We start from the raw sequence: 22,144 nt of genomic DNA on the forward strand, positions 1-22,144 counted from the left end.
TTAACTCTGCAGACCCTGTTAGTTTCAGTAGAAGCTGTGTGACTAAATCCTCTGAATTAGCTTTGTGAAAAAACCTCAGCCGACAAACAGCCACGCAGCACTTGTCAGCCCAACCTCCTGGCACATTTAGCTGCTTTTTAAGACTGGATCGATTGACAAATTTTCTGGCAAAAATTGGGGATGCTGGTGAATGAGAAAACAGGAACTGTTGAGTTCATCTAAGGTATTCCTCCTCTTTAAAGCCGCGGAGTTATCAAGGAATAACGAATTGGGTTCAAGAGACATGGCTGGGAGAAGCACAGTACACCTTCTGTGCAGATTCAGATCTGTAAGGCACTTTTAAAATGTGTTTGCAAAACTAATATGGCAAAGTATGGAATTTGGACTAGCTTTGCTTTTTGGCACTACTGTGCAGGATATTAAGTGTTCTCATGTTTCTCTAGTGCTTATAGGTAAGCATATGAAATTAGACTTTATAGGTGTAGTTTTGACAGGTTGGGACTAAAACCTCCAAATGAATCTCTGTTTTTTTCTCTTGTTTCACAGACAGTATTCTCACCCGAAGAGAGATGGCAGAAATCAATTCTCCTGTAAATATCAAGGAAAAGGTAGGTTCAAGTAAAAGTATAGTGCAAACCGAAATGATATTTGCATACATATTTTATTTCTGCTCCTTCCAGCTCTGTTCACATACTGAACTTTAATATACATTGACTCTATGCATGAAGTTAAGCACACAGACAGGTATTGATAGGATTAGTATATGAATCTTGCTTGAGAAGAAACATTCTTGCTTTTTTACAGAGACAGTGTTTTTTCAGCTAGACTTCTCTTATTCCTTTGTGATTCCTGTGCATGCTGGTGCTGTGGAGAATAGTATTTTGTGATGATTGCTGCTGTACAAAATACAACCATTGTATTTTGAAACATACCCTTTAGAAAATAATTTTTCTGACCAAAAATGTTATACCTGTCCTACTTAAAGGCAATTCCTAAAATTACAGGGCCTAAAAAGAGTAGATTGCTTTTTCCTATGAAAGCATGTCTGCTTTTAACTGCATTCTATGTGCTTGAGTGGGTCTTCTCCCTGTCCTTGGCTAATGCTCATCACCCTTTCAGAAGCAGTAGAGGACCTAAACTAATTAGGATCCTAACATGAGGTAGGTCAGAGATCTTTTGTGACTCCCAGCAGGCAGATCATTAAGTGACAATCTAACCCATAGATGCTCCCCACCAACATAAATAGGAAACCAGGACATTTGACAAACAACAGGAAAAAAAGCAGAGAGAGAAGTGGTGAGACTGTAGGAGTATAACATAATAGGGCTGTATTTTAAAAGAAGATTTTGAGAACTCACCTGAATCGTCTTTTATAAAATCAGGTTTTGTTCTATTTTGTGTTTGGGAAGAGAGAGGGACCTTTGCATTTAGAGAGTTCAGAGAAGGCTGATGGGTTCCTTGCTTTACAACTTTAAGCCAAATTTGGCTATTGATACAGATTTTAAGGCAGTGTGACAAATGTCAGAGGCCAGAATCCAGTTCTGTCAGGGAGCCCAAGTTTGTCCAGATAACCAGCGAAAAGTTGATTAGGCCTGTTGAGTTCATCAAAGGTGCATAAGGAGAAAGGATCAAGACTGATTAGGTATCAAGGAAATACTGAACAGTGAGGGCAGTATTAAACTGAGAAATTTAGTCATCCTCCACTGTAACGTGAGACCTGCCTTTGGCACATTACATATCCTGCAGGGCAGCAGGTACATGACATAGTCTCTCTGAGGCTGTCAATGGAAAGCAAAAGAATAAAAGAATTGTGTATTATTCCTAGGCTTAACTCTTTTCTTGAGCTGACATAAAAAAATTATTCAGCAAAAAAAATTTGCCTAACTTCAGTTCTGCAATTGGGTGAACTGATAAGAAGGAAAAAAATCGTTTGGCCTGAGAAATGTGAAAGATATTGTAAATGTGGCTTTTTCCAATTCAGCAGTGTCCCAAGAAGTGGTAGAGAATTAAGTTGTAATGTAAACACCACAGCATGACAGAGAAGAGCAATAACCTTGAGCTAGAGGTCGGTGGTCAAATTTTACTTAAATTGCTGCTTTGCTTCTGAGTTGGTGGATAATGAACTTTTCTGTCAGACAGCGTATTTAACTGGTAGTTAATGGTTTAGACATTGCATTTGGTTTACACAGACTTGATGAACCATGACAACTGTTGATGCTGGAGCTGGGTTTCCTCAAGTTGCAATTTGCTAACGCTTTTTCCTGCAAGAACAGTCACAGACTCTTACCTGCCCACCAATACCTCATGAAGCTGCTGAGGAAAAGGCATAGCAAGTGATGATTTATACTAAGGAATTCAAGTGGGAATGAGTTCCTGTTCAGACTGTTCTGTCGATCTTTCACTGCTGACTCACTTTCTGTGCTTTTAAAAGGATGTAGAACTTCTTTTGCTTAATATCCCCTTGTGGGAAACAGTTCCTTACCTGTTGCCCTGCCCAGGTCCCTGCTTTTTGAGTAGTTTGACCCCATATTTGTTGTTAACATCTCAATGGCTCATTGTGCTTGAGGATTTGCATGTCAACGTAAATCTGTGTTTTGGTGATGAATATCTTCCTTAGTCTTTAATAGCAGCACAGGGTTTAAATATTGAGGAGCATGATGGATTTTGCAGTAGAAAGCAATGTCATCAAATCCTGTCCCCTAGTGCCACAGTGATCAAAGGTAAACTACAGTAACTCTAAAAAAACAACTCAGTAAATCAGTTGAAGTTCAGCATATTTACTGTGTGGCTTGACATTTTTTATCTGTCAGTTTTACAAGTGCAGGATTTTACAAATCATGGTGTGGCTTCTGCGAGTTTAAGAACGAGGAACTGCAACGGGACTTTTATCTACTCTAAGTCTCTGCTCTTCCAAGAGTGATGTCTCCTGGGAGTATCCCAAATGAAATGTTTATGAGCACATAAGGCAGGAAAATAATTGGATCAATACATTCTGTTATAAATTCTTTACTCTTTATTCCTGTATCTTGCATCAGTATTTAGTACCACTAAATCCCTATGCCAAAGTGAAAACTTAGTTTAAAAGCAATTAAAGTTTCATTGCAAAATCACTAGGTTTTATTCTGGAGAATATAGACCAATAACATAGTAAATAAAAGGTTGGTGACTGAAGAGCATAAACCTCATGCACTCTACATACATCAGCTAAGCAGCTGGTGTGCTCAGTGTGCCATTTCACCTGGACAAGATTGTCTTGTTTTAAAATGGGGCAAAGCCCCCATTTGGTATCTCATGTTTGGTTTAAAGTGTTGTGCCTCTTGCTGTCAGCAACAGACTGAGTACCTATAAAGCGGCTGTAGCTTCAGAATGCTCTGAGTGATGCACTAGAAACAGGAGGAAAGGGTTGAACAGAGAAGTCCTGCTGAGTCGGCTTTGATTATATTTGCACAGAGTGCTAAAATGTAAGGATTTCATTTGCATGTTTGAAAAGAAGATATAATTAGTTACAGTGTCCTTGTTAGAGAGTCAAAATCACTTCCCTTTCTCGCTTAAAAAACTTACAGAGCAAAACACGGTCATGCCACCCAGCACTGAAGCAGTGAGTTTAATGTTTACTTTTATCCGCCTTTGGGGGGGCAATATGTCTGGGTAAGAAAAAAGAAAACCAAGGTTTATAAACATAATACTTCTGCTGAGCTCCACAAATCCATTGCCATCAATGCAAATACAAGAGGAGAATAGAATACAGTTCCTTCCCACTTCTCCCTTTCTTCTACCTCAGCGCTTGCAAATCGTAATGTGCACCAGACTTTGATCTTGCTCTGACTTGCATGGAGCAAAGGAGCTGTACATCTGTTAACAAATACTTATTGTTGTAAGTTTCTGTAAAAGTAGCACAAAGGTTTCTTCTTAAATTGGATGTTCTTTGTGATGAAAACATGGTTACAGATCCCATGCAGTTTTTAGCATAATGTTTGTTCTTTTGTTTTGTGGGGGTTCTAGGGGTTTGGTTTTTTGTGTTTTTTTTTCAATGGTGACCTTTCCCTGTGTTCTGTCCATCATCAACTTCTAGTTATTCAAGAAAATAAGACCTCTGCCACTGTTTTAAGGGTGATGTGAGGCCGAGGCAGACATTTTGGGCATTATGCTCACACACAGATTCTGTAAAGCCTTACCCCTAAATTTGAGTCTTAAGAGAATGATACTGTAGATACTTGTGTAATTCATTCTTAGCATTTCAGCTGAAATAGTTCATAAAGTCAATAGGTTAAACATTCTATTTTATATCTTCTTTTTTTTTTCCCCTCGAGAGATTTATATGAATGTTGGGCTGTGATGTCAGGAAAGCTAATGGAAGTTTCCATAGTTGGCAGAGGCTCCCGCAGCTGTGATCCTCTTGTGGGGGAGCCAGGACTGTTTCAATTACCATATTTTTGTGCATATGACCCACAGATTTTCTGGAATAACATAAGTTAGGCATTTCAGCAGCCACAAGGGTCATTACATGCCTGCATAACTAGCATAAGGAGAAGTTTACCATCAGGATCTCTCTCAGAATAATTCCCTTTGCCCTGACCCTTGTTGTAGTCTTCCTTCACAATGCCACTCTCCCTCTTGCCTCTGATTATACTCATCTCTGTGCCTGCAAATACAGTGTAAGTAAGGACTTATTTTTTGTATCAGGGTTTTTGGAGTCTTGCGTGTTATACATAGTTCAGATCATATGCACAAAAGTTCATTGGATTAAAGGATAAAATGAGCCAAACTCATTGGCATAATTCCAAAATCCATAAAATCAATGGAGGTATTCAAGCATTAACCTAGTACATCACCAGAAGAGGTGCTGAGATTCTGAATTACAAGGCTTCCAAAGAAGAAGCAATTGGAATGAGTAATACAAGTGATGTATTGTCTCCTGCAACAATTAGACCCTCTTAGTTTAACAAGAGAAGAGTGAATATCAGGCACTCCCCAGGATAGCCATTCAGCTCTGGCATGTGACTTTGGTTTTGATCCAAAAAGTATTGGGAATTGTTTAAACTTCAGGATTTGCTTTTGGGTCCATCTTTTTTTTATTATTATTATTTTTATTTATTGTGTGTCTAAACATGTTTGAACAAGTGAGATCTGCTGTCAGCTGGAATTAGCAAAATAGTCATTCAGATGAAAATCGTCTTCTTGAGATTTCTGTTAGGAGTGAAGTTTTGCTGTAGTTCTCCTGAAAGACTTACTTTTTCCTTTGTCATTTTAAGTGTCAGAGCTGGAGGAGCAGATGGATAGGACTGCAAGAAGGAAATTTTATTCAGATCTGGTTCTGGAGGTTTCACAGTTTTGTTTACATTACACTGTGACTGTGGTTTTTATAACCGATAGGATTCAGGGGAAGGAATGGAAGTAGTATGTCAATTTAAAATCATACATTACAAAAGCAGTAGTTTCCAATCTGTGATTCCACTATTTCTCCTTAAAGTTGACCTTTGCAGCTGTTCCTTGCCCATGTGTTGAAGTAAATGGGACTGTTCACAGACCAGTAAAGTTGATCAAAATGCACTTTTGTCACTTGATGAGCCATTTAACTTGGTTAAGGTTATCACAGCTTCACGTCTGTAAACAGTGCTGACATCATTCAAGCAGAACAGTTATTACAAAGCCTAACTTTTCAGGAAACCTGAAAGAACCTCCTAAAATGTCTGGCTTTCTGTTTGATTTGTTTACAAATTTGGAGACAGGGATGACATAATAAATCCGTGACAATTGCCTAAAGCAGTTTAGTTCTGCAAGTAGAACGTTTTTTGTGCTTATTGGGAATAAATGATTGGAAGCTATCAGGGTAATAAACAGATCATGTAGTGGAAAGAGAGGCACAGACCTGATCAAAGCTGTTAGTTTGCTCAAAGGGGACGTTAACAACATTTGTTCAGTGTGTCAGAATGAACTTACTTAGTAAAGCTTTTGGAAAAATGTCTCCAATGTAAGAAATAGCCTCTTAATGCAACAAAGTCAAATTGTATTCATGAAATATGTTTGTGTAGGAGTTCAAAACCTTTTTAAAAATTGTGCCATTAAGTGGTTTTAAAATACATTTTCCTGCTTAACGTAGCCAGGACATCTGCTAATGCTAAATTCCTAGATTATAGAAACCAGCAGAGTTCTTCAGGCAGCCCTCCTTCCCCACTTCTCTTACAGGATTTGGGTCAACCTCATTTGGAGGTGTAATGTCGTTGAATGATGTGTATATGTACAGAAAGATTTTTTTACTGACATGCAGTAAAAATAAAGTAGGAAATGTGATGTGTTTGTCGACAGCCATACTTCTAAATGAATTTAGTTCCAAATTTAGAGAAAATCTTAGTGTTAATCTTAGTGTTTAGTACAAAGGGAAGGTGGATCTGCATTAGTTTTCCTAAGCAGCCATAAGTAAGAATATTTCTGTCTGAGTGACTGTAATAGTAACTTCAAGGGGATTAGAGCAGCTGTGTTCAGGGGTTTCAGAACAGCCATGAGCTTTCAGCAAAGGAGTTTAATTTGTCACTATGTCAGAAATACATAAACAAATTCTCTGAACCCCGGATATGTTACTTATTCACCAGAAACATCCTCTTTGAGATGATGCCAAGGGGGAGCAGATGGAGCAGAGCAGCGAACAGGCAGTGATTGAGTCCATGTTGTTGCGGTTGCCTGGGAACGGTTTGAAACTTGACAGAGAACCTAAAGGACTTAGAGGAATGCTCAGCAATGTCAGCTTGGTTCAGAATGTGGAGTGGGTAATCTTGTGTCACAACTTTCAGGCAGACTCTATTTCTTTTTGAACTTGACTTACCAGGGAAGTCTTGTGAGATGGATGTTTGTGAGGACTTCAGTAAGATACCATGAGAAGATAGAATTCAGTGTCTTTTTTTGTTGCTATGCTCCTCAGAGGTAACCTGTTACAGATTTTATTTTTTTTTCAGGAGAGTAAAAAATTTGCCCCGAGTAAGACTGTCAATAGTTTAACTGTAATCATCAGAAAAATACTCAAGTATATCAGATCAGACCTGGGGATTTTATTGTGGAGTGGAAGCAGCTTATCTGAGGGGACTTGAAATCTTCAGTTTCGATATCACTTTTGGGCAGTCTTCAGCATTTTGTGTAGGAGACAGATAAAAACATCCTCATGACTGTGGAATTCTGGTCGTGATGAGACGCAATCTGGCTCAAATTGCAGCAAGCATTAACAGGACTTGAGCAAGCATTTCAAACTAAGTGTGTGCTTGAGATTTCAGCTCAGAGAAGCGTTTGAATGTCTTCTAAAATTTGAACTAACTTTAGCCCTATCCAGAAGAGTAGCTAGGTCCACAGGAATTAAATGCATAATTGGAAGGTATGTGGCTGGTTTGTGGGTTTAAATGGAGATGGACCTGGGTTCTGCCTTTCGTGTTCTCGAGTGTACACAGTTGTTTTCAAGATCACAGCCTTACATTTTAGAACTGTGATTGTTTTAAAGTAGCTATTGTAAGCTGAAATTCTGGGAAAGTTTTCTTAGTAGTAAACAAAGTAATGTGCTTTCCTGTTAGGCTACAGGAGGGAAAGCCCAGGAATTTAACTATTGTCAGTGACATATTCTCAGCTAATGCTTGACAGTAACAGCATTAATTATTTGTGGTTCTGAAGGTATGTTACTGAATTCTTCTAATGTCCCAGAATGCTGTCTAGCATCCAGATGATGACAGAAGTTCACTGGGAATCTACGCTGGATAAAACCAGGATGATTCACAAAGTCGTTAAAATAGTTGACTTCCCTGTAGTCTGTCTGCTAATGCTGTTTCTCTCCTATGTCAGGTTTCAGTAAGTAGGAGAAAACTGTTCTCTCCCACATACACGGAAATAAATCTAATAAAGCAGACTGCTGTGAGTTTTGTTCTTGCAGACTGTTTGTTGTTTATGCAGTACCATTGCATGGTAAGAGGTTCTTTGGCTCTTGTAATTTATTTCGTCCCTTAGGATGCTAAATATTTTTTAAAAGGAGTTTGTTGATGGGAAGTCACATGTTCTCAGCTTACTCTAGTTCCATAATCTGTTGCTTACATCTTGAGAAGATGGATGTTTTTGGTAAGTTTGAGGACTGTAACTTTAGAGAGATAAAGTTAGCAGTTATCTCCTGCCCTGGAGTCATCCTACCACACCTAGTAATAAAAATGAGCTCTATATGGTTTTCTGGATTGGGAATTGGTTGACTTCTGTCAGCTGGAGGTTGAAGTTGGTGAGGGGTGCAGCTGTACCAGCAAATGGGCTGGTTTGCCACCTGAACTAGCAGGTGAGCCAGAGAGCCAGCACACCTGGGCTGCCTGGATCCAGCCCTTTAATGTAAGTCCACCTTGTCATCTTGTGTTTATCAGGCGTTCCTGGAGCTTTGATAGCCCTCTGTTCATCACAGTCTGTGGTGTGTTTGGCTTATGCTGTCAGGACAGATTCCTACCTCTCCCTTTGGCTTTTTTTTCTGTATTTTTATGTCCCTTACCAGAAATATATGGGCCTTGTTTTGCATGTGAGGACAGAGCTGAGCTTCAGACACAGAAATCTACACATATATTTGAAATCAAGGTAAAAGGGTTAAGAGTTGGAGTATTGGTGACCTTGACATTGGCATTTCTAGGCTAAGGCTGTCATGTGGCCTAGTTTCCCTCAATGTGCCTTGTCCTCCTCCCAGATACACTGTCAGGTCACAATTTGAGACTTGTAGTTACATGTCTGGAGGTCCAGAAATTGCTGGCTTTTTCATTGCCTGTGTACAACAGTTCCAGTGTGTTCTGGATTAAAACATCAGTCAAACAGTGCTTATATTCTAGACCTGATGGCTGGCACACAGATCTTTGTCTTTGAAATTCCAGGAAAAGTATGGTAAAATTATGCCATTTTGTTCCTAAGAGATTTCAAGACAAAATACTTTTTCAGAACAAAACCTTTTGAGATTTCTGCTCTGTTGGAATTCTGGGTTTATATCAGTTTTTGTTGTTTCTGAATTTAGATATATATATATATACATATATATATGTATATTTTTCCCTTAATATTGACATATCCTACTGATAGTTGCATATTTTAGTTACATAAGTCACTGCACAAATCTGAAAAGGAGAAACACTAACAACTTGTAACTATCCTGAGTATCATCACATACATACAGGAGGGAAGCAAATTAAAAAAGTGTAAGCAGCTCCTGATTTGGAATTTCCTAGGTCCTGGATGCTTTCCTGCAATCTGATGCTCTTTCCTGAGGAATTTTTTCAGGAAGCATCTCCAATTTTTTTATATTTCAAGTAGAAAGATAAATGTGTATTTCTTACAGCAGTCAACAAAGAATATTGTTAGGTTTCAGCAGTAGAACTGTTGAGCTCTGTAGTACATTCATATTCCCTAAATCAATTTTTTTTATAGTCCAACTAAAACAGGACTGTGTCCACAGTGTTGGCCATGTACCTGATTTCTTTTCTCTGTACTGACGAGTATTCTCCCTAAGATCATCATCTTGGTTTTTTTGGGTTATCTCCAAAACTAGAATGTTTCCATAACTTTTTTATATTTAATTATAGTACTGGTTGGATGAAGCACAGTTTAGCTTTTAATTCTGGTTTTTCTATTAATGAAAAAAATTTTAACAAAGACCACACAGTGCAAACAGAAAGTCTTCAGCAGTAGATTCTCTAGTGTAAAACACAGTCTGCCTGGTCGAGTTCTTGTGTGTCAGTGCTCTCCACCCCGCAGATGTTCTTCTTAATGTCTTTGAGAAGTTTCCAAACTGCACTGTGTGGCGAGTTGCCTGATCCATTCTGTGGTCTTAGCCTCTCTTGGTTGTTTCCAGATGCTTCTTGAAGCTTCCAGACCTTTCATAGCAAAGAAGGACCTAGAAGCCATATGAAATCCCCATGCTTTCATTTAAAGTTGGTTAGAATACACTAGATATTTCCTTTTACTATTTTTCCTGTAAGCAGTTACCACAAGGAGATTATGCAATTTTGAGTAGGCAGGGAGATGATCCACATGATTGTGAAAGAAGAGGGGAGTTTTTTGTGAGAATATGAAGATATAATCCACATGGTGAAAACGTTTGGGAGGTACCAGCTTGCACTTAAAATGGACTGCAGCTTGTGGCCTGTTCTACCCTGGTGTCTTTGCCAGCTTCTATTATTATGGAGCCAGCTTAGCTCATACTTGTTGCAGCTTTATCAGTAAATAGCGTGCCTGTACCCACAATCACTAGGTTAATTAACTCCTTTTTCCAGGCCTTTCCCTGCACATCCTATTGATTTGGGTTAGTTTTCACTTGGATGCCTGCAGTGCACAGCAGAGAGCTCTACTCACTGCTTCCCTCCCCATGCACACACATCAGCTCAAGAGAGAAACTTGAGCAGACAAAGGATTTTCTCTACAGTTTCTGGCAATGACAGTCTCTGCTTTGAGCAGTCCACTTGACAGCCTGCTCTGTCTAAACTGCACCATGCTCAGCCTGTGTTGAGTAGATATTCCAAAGCAACCAGCTGTTGCCTGGGGACCTGGCTCCTGGGCAAGCCTTGCTCGGTTGTAGGGTTGCAACACTAGATGGATAGGCCTTTGGAAAGGGTCCTTGGGAAGTAGACAAGTGCTTTAACTCCACTGCCCTCTGAATTATGCATTTGGCCTGGGCTGTCCAGGCCTGGACGTGCCACTTGAAATGTGTTGTGGGCAAATGTAAAGCTACAGAGAGGTGTGACGGGATGATGGACAGGAGCAGAGTAAATCACCTTCAGTAAATGTGCTAAAGTTATGTGCTGGGCTGAGCATCAACCTTTTGTAGTGCTGAAGTCCAGCAGGCATCACAAATCTGAGCCCTCAGTCACTGTGCATTAACAGAGCCTGAAATGATTCATGGTTTATATTAAAATACAGGACAGAAATACAGCTGTTGAGGAGTGGAGGGAACATACTACAGCAAAATAAGATTTTTTGGTCATAAATCTGAGCACTTAAGTGTTCTTGATCACCTTCTGATGTCTCCATTGATGGAGACTCCATACAGATTGTCCTTCAGCATCTAACCAGGCAGCTAAGGCAAGGTAGTGTGAGTGCTCTTGCTGTGTAAGCCAGCTAGTTGCCTTGAACAGCTCTATCTTCGTGTATTATTTTTTCACAATTATTTTTCACAGTACAATAAAAAGACCACCACTGCTTCACAATTAGCATGATGACATTGTGATGCAGTAAATAAAGTACATTTGAATCAAGACTGTAGTCACACAGGAAGATGACAAAGAAGGGTGTCAGATAAACATTTCCAGGGCAATAACAAGTTTCTGATTGTAAATACATGCTGGACATCTTGATACAGAAGCTCAAAAACCTAATTTGAAACAACTAGACTGGGTTTGGCAGTGGTTATCTTTTTTTATCATAGGATTTTGTTTTGCTAATTATATTTAAGTATTTTTATTTTGCTCTGACCTAGTAAAGCTTGTGTAGCATTAAAATAATATAGCAATTAAGTTTTATATAAATATTAACTTTCAGCTATATTACATAGATATGAGAAAGTAAATTATCAGTGTGACTCCACAAGGAATATTTTATTTAAAACATCATGAATTCAGTTGCATTTGGTATCAATGGATACTGACAGTACAGCAATAACAAATGCTGGGAAATTTAAGCACGGTGTGCCAGAGTCACTTGTGGGTGTAACACCTCATCCATCAGCAGAGTTTCCTGAAGGAAGCATTTGGCTTCCTATGTCCTTTGTTCAGGATTTTTTTTACATAAGCTTCCTGGTCACTTGTATATGGAACAGCAAACTGAGCAGCCACTAGAGCTTTTGAAAATGATGCTGTTTTAGCCTGTGACTATTTTTCAGATATCAAAAAAACACCAATCATAACTTTGATGTAACAAGGCCATGCAATAGCCTTGTTGTAGTAATTGTGTACTCACCAAGTTTGTGTAGGTGATGTATCAAGATCCATGGCAGCAAATAGAACATCTAGGAAAGAAGCACAAGGCCAAGTTCTGTCAGTTTAATTAAACTAGTTCTCCCACTGTTACTGAGGGTAGGATTTGTTTCCAGGCTTACTGGCTACCAGTTCTATGATTTGGTGTCCTGGAGAAATTGCTTCATTATTTGCCTGGGCCAGGTAAGGACAGGATGGGTATTGCTTTGTACAGACACCCTGCTGTGTGCTCGTGAGGATGTCAAGTGTAACAGGCATTTACACAGGCATTTACATTGGCACAGAGGTACCTTGTTGTCTAAAGGAGTACGATAAACCCATATGCTATTGTCTTCTTTTCTTCTCCTTCCAGATCAATGCAATCCGATCAATTGTTCCCAACAAAAGCAATAATGAGATAGTCCTGGTGTTGCAGCAGTTTGACAACAACGTAGACAAGGCTGTTCAAGCTTTCATGGATGGTGAGTACAGTGCACCTTTTTCACCAAGGAGTGAGCGATTCAATCACATTCTAAAGGTATTTGTTGTCTCTAGAGGCTCAAACTAGTGGCAATCACCAACCATAGGAAGTTCAACAAGGGAAAGTGCCTGATTCTGCACTGGGATGGGGCAACCCTGGCCACTCATACAAACTGGGGAATGAGATGCTGGAAAGCCGTGCCGCAGAAAGGGAAGTGGGGTCCTGGTCAGTGGCAAGGTGAATATGAGTCAGCAGTGCCTTGGCAGCCAGGAGGGCCAACTGTGTCCTGGGGGGCATCAGGAACAGCATCATCAGCCAGTCAAGGGAGGGGATTGTCCTGCTCTGCACTGGCACAGCCTCAGCTTGGATATTTTGGCAGTTTTGGTTAGAGAGCGTCCAAAGGAAGGCAACGAAGATGGGCCTTGAGAGGAAGGCGTATGAGGAGCGGCTGAGGTCACTTAGTCTGCTCAGCCTGAAGGAAACTGAGGGGAGACCTCATTGCAGTTACAAGTTTCTTGTGAGGGGAAGAGGAGGGGCAGGCACTGATCTCTTCTCTGTGTTACCCAATGACAGGACCCGAGGGAGTGGTCTGAAGTTGTGTCAGAGGAGGTTTAGGTTGGATATTAGAAAAAGGTTCTTCCCCCAGAGGGTGGATGGGCACTTGAACAGGCTACCCAAGGCAGTGGTCACAGCACCAAGGCTGACAGGGTTCAAGAAGCATTTGGATGATACTCTCAGGCCCGTAGTGGGATTGTTGGAGATGGTCCTGTGTGGAGCTAAGGGTTGGACTCAGTGATTCTTGTGGGTCCCTTCCAACTCAGCATATTCTATGAAAATATATTTTATATTTCTTCTGAAATCTGATGAGTGTGGCACTTAGTTAAATTTTTTTTTAGTAATTGATCCTTCTGTCTGCATCTTTGCTTCTTTACACTATGAGTTTGGCATGGCTGTTTATCTGTTCTACCTGACTCTGCCATTTTTGATGCCATTCTTGTTGCAGACCTCCTTCTTTATTCCACATGAAAGTCAATGCTTTTTGAAGTAAATATGTCAGGAAATGATTCACTATTGAAGATAGATAACTCAGAAGAATTTGGGATAGTTCTGAAGCAGATAACCAGGCCCCTAAACCCCTGAACTTGATGCATACATTGACATTCAAACCTCAATCTGAATTTTGCAAATAGCCTTGACATTTATAATGGCTGAGCCAAGACTCCATCGGAAGTTTGAGCCATTCTAAATCTGGATCATCTCTAATGAAAGGTCACCTGTATTTAAATAACACTTCTGATAAATATATAATGTCAAGTATTTTGAACTTTCACCAAAGTCTATGAGAAACTCTTTGCAGAAATGGTGGCATACCGTGAGCAAATCCTCTCAAAATCTTTGTAGCTGGGGGCTGCATAGATGCTGCTAGAAGTTCAGCGGTCTCAAAAGTTCTGTATATCTTAAAAATTCCTCATCTTTGCTATCTCAGCAAGTTGCTTATTTCATATCCATTTTACTTCAGAATAGTTTGGGGTTTGGTTTGGATTAACTTACTAAAATGTATCATTCAAAAAGCATCATGGTACACTAGGAATTAACTGTGTGCAAAAAGCAGGTGCAAGCAAACTGGACTATTTATAAATGCATCAGAATTTTTCCATCAGATCTGTATGGTTCTTTTTGATTCAGGCAGCTGCATAGACATTCTAATAGATTTATGGAAAGTGTGAGGCATCAAACAGTTTTGTTTTCCTGTAATGTGTGTCCTGGGGAAATTAGTGGAGGACTGTTCCATGACTATTCAGTAAGTTACTTTCAATTTACTTTAAGTGGCCATTGCTTGCTTGTGGCCTATGAATTGCTCCAATGAGCACTCAAAAGGGGAAGTGTTTTCATAGCCATGTGTTGTTGTTCATCTGCTGTATGGAAGAAACGGGGCAAATGCAAGCCTTGCAAGAGTGCAGTTAAATCGTGAAGAAAAACAAACTGTTGTACCTGAGTTCAGATGTTCTTTGTTTGAACTTGATCACTTCATGACTACTGTGCCTTGCTTTCAGAAGTCTGTGAGCGAGCATTTGAAAAGGCCAGTATTGGTTACTGTCTGGAAACAGTAGCAAGCCTGAGAAAAGAGATGTATCCATGCAGCTGCCACTGTGGATAGAATGAATCTAGCACTTGCAGTATTTTTTCACATGAGTGACAAAAACTGCTAAGATTGAAATAACACTCGCAGAGAAATCATTGCCACAGGCAATGAAAAACATGGGGGTGGCTGTGCTGAATGAAAAGGCTCAGCACCTCCTTTCAGGGCTTCTCTCCGAGGTGCTGCATGCTGAATCAAAACACGTTCAAATTTAGTTTCCTGAGATCATTTCCTAGCTTCTTTTGTATCTGGAGTGGTGTTTAGGTGATGGCTCTATTATGAATTTACTTCTATATGTGAAATTTGATTTAAAGGAAAGAGGTTTCAAATGTTTTATTTGCTATGCTAGTGCTTACCTAATTAAGCACAATCAGAATGTCTGATCAGCTGTGTTGTGAATGTGTTCAGCAAATTATACTGATGGGTTCGAATGAGGGCTTTGGGACTCGGACAGTTAGTGCATTTCCCAACAGGAAGAAATGTGGGTTAGTTGGGGGAATCCTTAAAATAACCCTCACCATGCACAGTGTTCACAGGGAAGCTGAGGGGAGCAAAGCAAAGACACCACCAGCCAACACAAGAAGTGTGTTGGTTTATACTGTGAAAACAAAAACTGTCACATGAGATCACATACTGTCAGCAGCACAGAGCAAAATGGGCAGCAAATGTTGGGATTTATATCTTCATAATGAAACACAGTGCCTGTCAAAAGGTAGCAAACCTTTAGGAGAGGGGATTGTACTTAACATGGACTTAAATATGTATGTGTCACTAAATATAGGAATGTATATGGTTATACAGAAAATAGAAGTTTTCTTAGCCTTGTATCTGCATTGCTTATGTCACCTAAGAAAATATGGCTTTGATGGATTCCATACACGTTTTTTTTTTTAACAAATTAGGCTCAGCACTGCTAGCAATATATGTAATCTTTCCTAATGTATGTGATAGGCTTACCAGATAATCTTGGACCTGGTTTATTGTGATAGAAAAATAATTTTGGTACATCTGAAAACTTCACACATCTTTGGCTGAATACAAATTGATTACTCATAGTGGTCTGAAAACAGCAATTCTTCTTAATACTAACATCAAGAGTTTTGCTGAAAGAAGTGAGAAGAATGTCTGGGTATGAAATCCATTTGAAAAGTATAATAAATGAATATTTATCAGATTTGTACAGTGATTAAAATTCAAGTGGAAGACCTTTGATCTGATTGTGATTAAAAAGATAGTGCCTTAGTAATTTGGATGACGATTCAGACTGCACGCTTACCATGAGCATCTATTTTCAGTGTTATGGTCCAGGAGAAAAAAATAATGATGTTAACCAGAAGAACAGTTTTCTTCTAATGTGGCAGCTGGCACTGGTCTAACCAAGGCTCTGCTTGCTTTGTTCCATAAATTTATCTAATCAACTCATTATGACTGACAGAAAAAAATTCAAGTATACAAAATTGTAAATATTTTTCAACATAAATTTAGAATTTTTTTTTTTTAACCGGGCCTAATTTTACTGCATTTGTGCAATGCAGAATTTATGCAGGAGTCCACTAAATTACTCTTTTGGATGCTAATTAAGTCTTTATTTTTTATATTTGTATGTCTTCTGAATGTGACAGGTAACACATAGAAAATATATGATAAAAATGCCAAGAGTTTTTTAAAGTTTTAGGTGCTCTAGAGTCAGAATGGACTATCTGGTTTGTACTCAGCGTTTACAAACCAGGGTGCTGAGATGCTTCCCTTTTCAGGCAAGAGATTTGAGTGTTGATTTTTCTGAGGCTTATGCTAATGCTTTAAATTACACACACACTTCATCATTTGTGAAATGAAGTCCAGAAAAAAAACAGTAGTGCCAAGTAAATGTGGTGTAATCAAAACAGGTAACTAAGGAGGAAAAAGGCATCAGTACCCATTTTGTTCTCCCCATATAAAAGAATTGGAAATGGAAATGCTGCTCAGCTAGGAGACTAGAAACTGTTCCTGAACACACTTCTTTTTCATAGCTGAACTTTTGTTCAAATGTATTATCTTTCCTTTCTCTAGGCAGTGCAACTCAGGTTCTAAAAGAATGGAATATGACAGGGAAAAAGAAGGTAAGAATTTGCTCTTGAGCATCTTTAGATCTGTTTGTACTTGAATGTAGTGCTTTTATTTTGCCTTTTCTGGCATAGGTGGCTTCATTCACACGTGTAAACAGAGCACTGGAAATCAAATGTGTGAACTATTTTTAATCCTATTTATCTGTCACTGTCTTGCTAAGCCCAAGTGTTCTGAGAGGGCTTCTGGGACAGCACACGCGTGTACATGTGTGTGGGAGCCAGACCCTGGACAAGTACAGAAGAAATCCCAAAACAGCCCATGTGCAGAAAAACTTTTAAATAAAGCAACTGTATCCTGGGTAGTCACAACCACTTATGTTGCTCGAGTTTTTGCTGCCAGGTGCAAAAATAACTTGTGCATAGAAATCTTCTGTTAGAGTCGTGCATTAGGGACACTATCAAGTCAGATACAGAAGCATGAAGATCATATCCCAGATATGATAGCTGAAGTATCTCCAAGCTGTAACTGTAGCAGAAGGGTGCCCTGTGAGTCACTGTTATGGAGGCTCCTCTTTATGGTTGGAAGAGCTACAGTAGCAGTGACCAACCTGTCTGCCTGTATTACTATGTGAATGTTCCCTGAGTGCTTAGGAACTGCTTCTTCTAAGTGCAAAACATTTTGAGCAGCATCTTAAGAGAGGCTCTGTTACCATTTTACAGTGCAAGTATTTTGTGTGGAAGGCCAGGGAAGATGAAGTTACTGGGCTTCAGGTTTTATTTGAAACAGTTTATATATTCAGCCGAACCAGTACAATGTATTGTATAGCACATCATGGCCTGTAAATTGCATTACACTGATGTCACTTCTATGGCATTTTAGGATTATGGACAATTGTATATTGATTGTATATTAAATGTGTATGATTTGCATTGGATGATGTCACTGTTGTTGCGATATTTCTCCATTTAGAACAACAGGAGAAAAAGAAGCAAATCTAAACAGCTTCAAGGCAATAAAGATCCTAAAAACAAGAATGGACCTGAGAAGGCATCTCAAGAGCCCCAGAGAATACATGACTGTCATATGAACGGATGCTCCAAGGACAACTCTTGCCGTGGTTCTGCCAATCAGAAACTGGAAACCACTTCCCTGGAGAACAAAGGCTCAGGATTTGCAGGATCAGCACTGGACTGTCCAGAAATCAGAGGTCAGTTCATGTGACATTTTAACTGGCAATAACCAAGCCTCCATTTACATGAAGATCATGGTATTTTTATTGCCATGAAGTAGAATAATATGTTGGAGAGATGTGTTTGTGCAAAATAATGCTCATAGCTATTAAAGTAATGCAAACAGATCTATACCTGGGCACTATTCACCTTGCAAAATGTGTTTTTTTCACTTAGAGACAAAAGAATCAAACTGTAATTAGGGGCCCAGCTGATACAGAGTATTACAGGTAGAAATACCTAAGAATGCAGGATTAGAAAATGGCTTGAGTGTCAGAAGGTTAACAGAAGGATTAAGTCCCTCATGGGGAGCAAAGATACCTGAGCATTATGAGCTCATGGCATATTACTGAATTTCTTTATTGCTCAGTCCAAACTAGTCCATTTTTTCTTTTCCTCATCTTCCCTGAGTAGGCTGTCACAGTCGATCTGCACTGGCTTTCCCTAACAGGGAAGGGAGGGCCCCTTAGTACATGCATGTTTCTGCTGGGGTCTAGGAACCACTTCTGAAACTGGGGGGGCAGTAACACACTTCTTCTCCCCTGGGCCACAGTAGATGCAGAGTTATGATTATAGAAACATCAGTGAAAAAACCCTCTCTCCTCTGGTGGAGAAGCTCTGTGAAAGCTTTTGCCTACAAGTTCATAAAGCTCATATTTAATTGCTGTCAGTATTGGTAGTGGTTTTTCAGCTCTGCACATTTCGGACATCTGACAGCCCTGGATTATTGCTGCTGTGAGTATTTTCTTCCTGTATCTTAAGCAGTATTTGAGACTATTAAAAAAAACTTTCCTTGAAATCGCTTTTTCCATGGTTGCAAATACAGCTCTCAAATCTCATCTTAAAGGAACATGCCAAATGTATAATTGTTCTGAAATGAATTCTCTGCTGCTTTGGTGGTCCCAACTTCTGGTCAATTAAATGAAGACTTTGCAGCCTACAGCAAGCAAACAAAACTACTTACCAAGAAATCTTGTCCTAAAAATTTGATGTCTCACTTTGAAGGGTCAGAGATAAACTTCCTGCCCTCGCTAAAGACTCCCACTTACTTCAGATAAAATATTTTGTAAGCCAGAAAACTCTGCATTCCCATAATCCTAAAAGCATTCTTGACACTTATTCTGCAAGAAGGAAACATTTGTGGTATAAATCAGACTTCTTAGAGTGGCATTTTTTGAAATGATACATTCACGAATAAAGTACATAAACTGAATTGTCTATTCCTGGGGAGCATTTTCTAGAGGGTAAAAGACCTGAATGCAAGAAGAGTATCCATGCTGTTAGTGATCTTTTTCTGTGTCACTGGGATTGAGTCATGGTTTTTTTTCACTTTGACATGATACACTGAAGAGTTACTTTTTGCCCATTGTATGTGCAACTGTCTTGGAATTTTTCTTTGCTTTTACAAGTGACAAATGATGTATGACCATAACTTTTTAATTTTTTTCAACTTTTATATAAGTCTTTTGTTTCAAAAACAAGGGGGAGAGAGGGATTTAAAAAAAAAAATTAAATAAAATAAAGGAAATAGAAAGGAAAACCTGAAACTCCAATATTCAGGTTTTCCTTGCATAGTAAAATAAGTTCCTGGCAAATTGTTTAATAGAGAGAAGGAAAGAATTTCTTCTTTACTTTCAGTGGCACTAGAATCCTTTTCTTCACAGCCAGTATAATAGCTACTTGAGGTCAGAAGCCACGTATGTACTATATTGTTACATTTGTGCTGAAATACGTGGAACTAAACAGAATAGAATGGTGCTCAGGATCCTTCAGGGGCCAGCATCTGTGGCCTTGTGGTTTCAGAGCAAGTCATACAGACTCTTCTAAAGCAGTTTGAAATGCTCAAGTGAGTCCAAAGTGCACGAGTTTCATATTGCTCCCTCTTGTGTTGAAATCTCCTTTGTATTGTCTTTGTCTGGCTTGTTTGTTTTGGTTCCTTCCACATCAAATTGAGGTTCCTGTAGTCATTTCACCCTCACCTTCAGACAGTTCACAGATTAGAAGGATCACAGTTAGGTGTCTATTGACAGTTCCTGAGTACTTTCCTCCCCGTGAGGAACATGAGGTTGAAGCTTTGCCTATACCAACTCTCAGTTTGTAAGATCAGGTCTTTCAGAGCCATAAAATCCTGGCTGCCTGGAAGGAACTTCAGGAACCAGAAGGGAGTAGAAAATGATAGAGGAGAACACGTGGCTACTGCCTTTAGTTCAGATCTGTTTGTTTCTTGCCCTTATTCCATCTTTCTTAGAAGTATTTGTTGTTGTTACCCTTTCTGTGCATTCCTTTGTAAAGAAGGTGTGTGAATGCACTGCAAGGATATTTAATGCTGCCTTGCCATGCTATTGCTTTTGTGGGGACCTGGGTAAAACCAGATGCAGATCAGACACTGACCTCTGTCCTACTTTTTGAAATTATTTTTTCACGTGAGAAGATTTTTAGAGAATCTTTCTAACTTCCTGTGTATATCTCAGAGGAGGTGTGGGGTTTTTTACTTCTTTTAGCCGAAGAATCCGTGAGGTTCACTTGATTTAAAAGGTATTGCATTGCAAGCTGTTATAAAAAGATAAACCACTCATTTTGAAGCTGGCAGCTCAGCAGATTTCAAAGCACGTTTCTTTGGGCTGCTGCCATTGCTGGCAGGTGTGGTAATACTTGAGTGTTAACACAGGGGATGTGACACATTAGACCAGAGCTGAAGTTCCAAAGCACCAAGTACTGAACCGTGCAGCAGTTGACTGGTAGCTACTGTTAGCCAAACCTTTGACTTCTCTTTCAAGTATTTGAAAGAGACTTTGTCCCTAGATTTTGTTACACGTGTTTCTTAGCTGGCCCAGGTCTTCAGAGATTTGATGCCGACTTTCTTAATGTATTTTTAATTCTGCTGATTGTCTTCAGCCAAATTTGGAAGTCTAGTTGCAGGGTACGAAATCATTGCTTGCTAGTCTGTGTTGGTCATCTGGCTGATGGGTTTTAAAATTGCTCATGTGTCATTTTGCAAGAAACAGTGTCAAAGTATATTGCAGGCAAAAGGTGATTGACAAGTTTTTAGAGTGTCATTGTTCTAGATGAGTTTTTTTAGGCAAAGAGCTGTCAAAGTTGTTATTGGTCTTGACAAGTGTACCAAAACTGCTAATTAAATGCAGTATTAAAACACTTTTGCACTTAAACAATAAATTTCAGAAGATGTAATCTTGGGGACAGAACCCAAAAGCCCTTGCCTTTCTCTGTAGGTTAGCTGATAGTCTGCTTGTTTCGAACTATCTGTTAGAGCTATTTAGCAAGGCCAGCCTTAACTGACAGTGGAAAGAACGTTCTTTATAGATCAAAGCTATCTGCATTAGTGTGAGTTGCAGCCAGGGTTGAACAGGGTTAATGGCAGTTACCTCAGAAGAGAGTTCCTTACTATATGAGAGACTGGTGTCTGCCTTGAACCTTTGGCATGCTCAGAGTTCTGCATCACTGGTGTTTCTTTAACTTCTTTCACTATTTTCTTACTGTTTTATTTCAGATACCTTTTCTGTTTTCAGACTCACCTTTTAAAGCCCTTAAGCAAAAGCTGGTTTAAAGTGTGAGCACTGATGTTCCTCCTTGTTCCTCTGGTGTTACGTGATTGCCATGAAAACTGAGATATACTTTACACCTGTCCTAATGCCCAGCCAGGACAAAGAAGTCACTAGTTGATATGCTGCAGCTAATAATGTGGTAACCTCAGTGTAAATCCCACTCCATGGGCTGTAATCCAGCTGTTAATCTGACAAGCCCCTTTTCTCCAGACACCACACATCATCAGCTGAGTAAAGTGATGCATAAAGAGCAACTTCAAAACAAACTATCGTTCATTCATTCATCAAAATAAGTACAAAGATGAGAAAAAAAGAGTTAACAAATCATTGGCTGTGCTTGTTTCCTTAAATAAAATTCACAGTGGCAGTAATAGCTGGCCTCACCTTTCAGTTTTTGTAGTCATTCTTTGGCTGCTTGTCTGTCTGTCACGATGGTGATATCTTGAATCCCTTTGGAGTCTTGGAAAGAGGAAACCAGGTCATCTTGTGGCAGCCAAACAGGCACAGGCATTGTTATCATATCCCTCTGAAGCTGTTGAACCCAGGAACCTAATCTTTGACATAGTTTCATTTCCTACTTAGTTCCTCTTAGCAGCTGCTTTTGATAGAAATCTTTAATCAGGCAAGGTAAGTTTTTCAGATAGGAATGTTTAGTCAGTGCTTTTAAAATGAAGATAAAAGGAGGAACGTTTTTTGGTGTGTGAGATATAGAGATATATAAATATATACATATATATATGTATCAACATTAA

At 39.3% G+C, this 22,144-nt stretch overlaps 1 protein-coding gene across 1 annotated transcript in view; it reads left to right on the top strand.

The window, feature by feature from the left end:
- The first annotated feature begins 546 nt into the window (after nt 1–546).
- The window catches only part of SPATS2L (spermatogenesis associated serine rich 2 like), a 43,071-nt gene continuing 21,473 nt past the window's right edge, over nt 547–22,144 (top strand). Inside the window, exons 1-4 of the mRNA XM_027880093.1 lie at nt 547–608; nt 12,307–12,415; nt 16,604–16,653; nt 17,570–17,807. Coding sequence (XP_027735894.1) covers nt 570–608; nt 12,307–12,415; nt 16,604–16,653; nt 17,570–17,807 — 436 coding nt within the window. The 5' untranslated portion in view covers nt 547–569. The remainder of the gene's footprint in view (nt 609–12,306; nt 12,416–16,603; nt 16,654–17,569; nt 17,808–22,144) is intronic.

This window comes from Empidonax traillii, unplaced genomic scaffold, assembly GCF_003031625.1.
Source record: "Empidonax traillii isolate 1590-97213 ecotype Southwest subspecies unplaced genomic scaffold, ASM303162v1 scaffold65:size4453928, whole genome shotgun sequence".
NCBI classification, from domain to species: domain Eukaryota; kingdom Metazoa; phylum Chordata; class Aves; order Passeriformes; family Tyrannidae; genus Empidonax; species Empidonax traillii.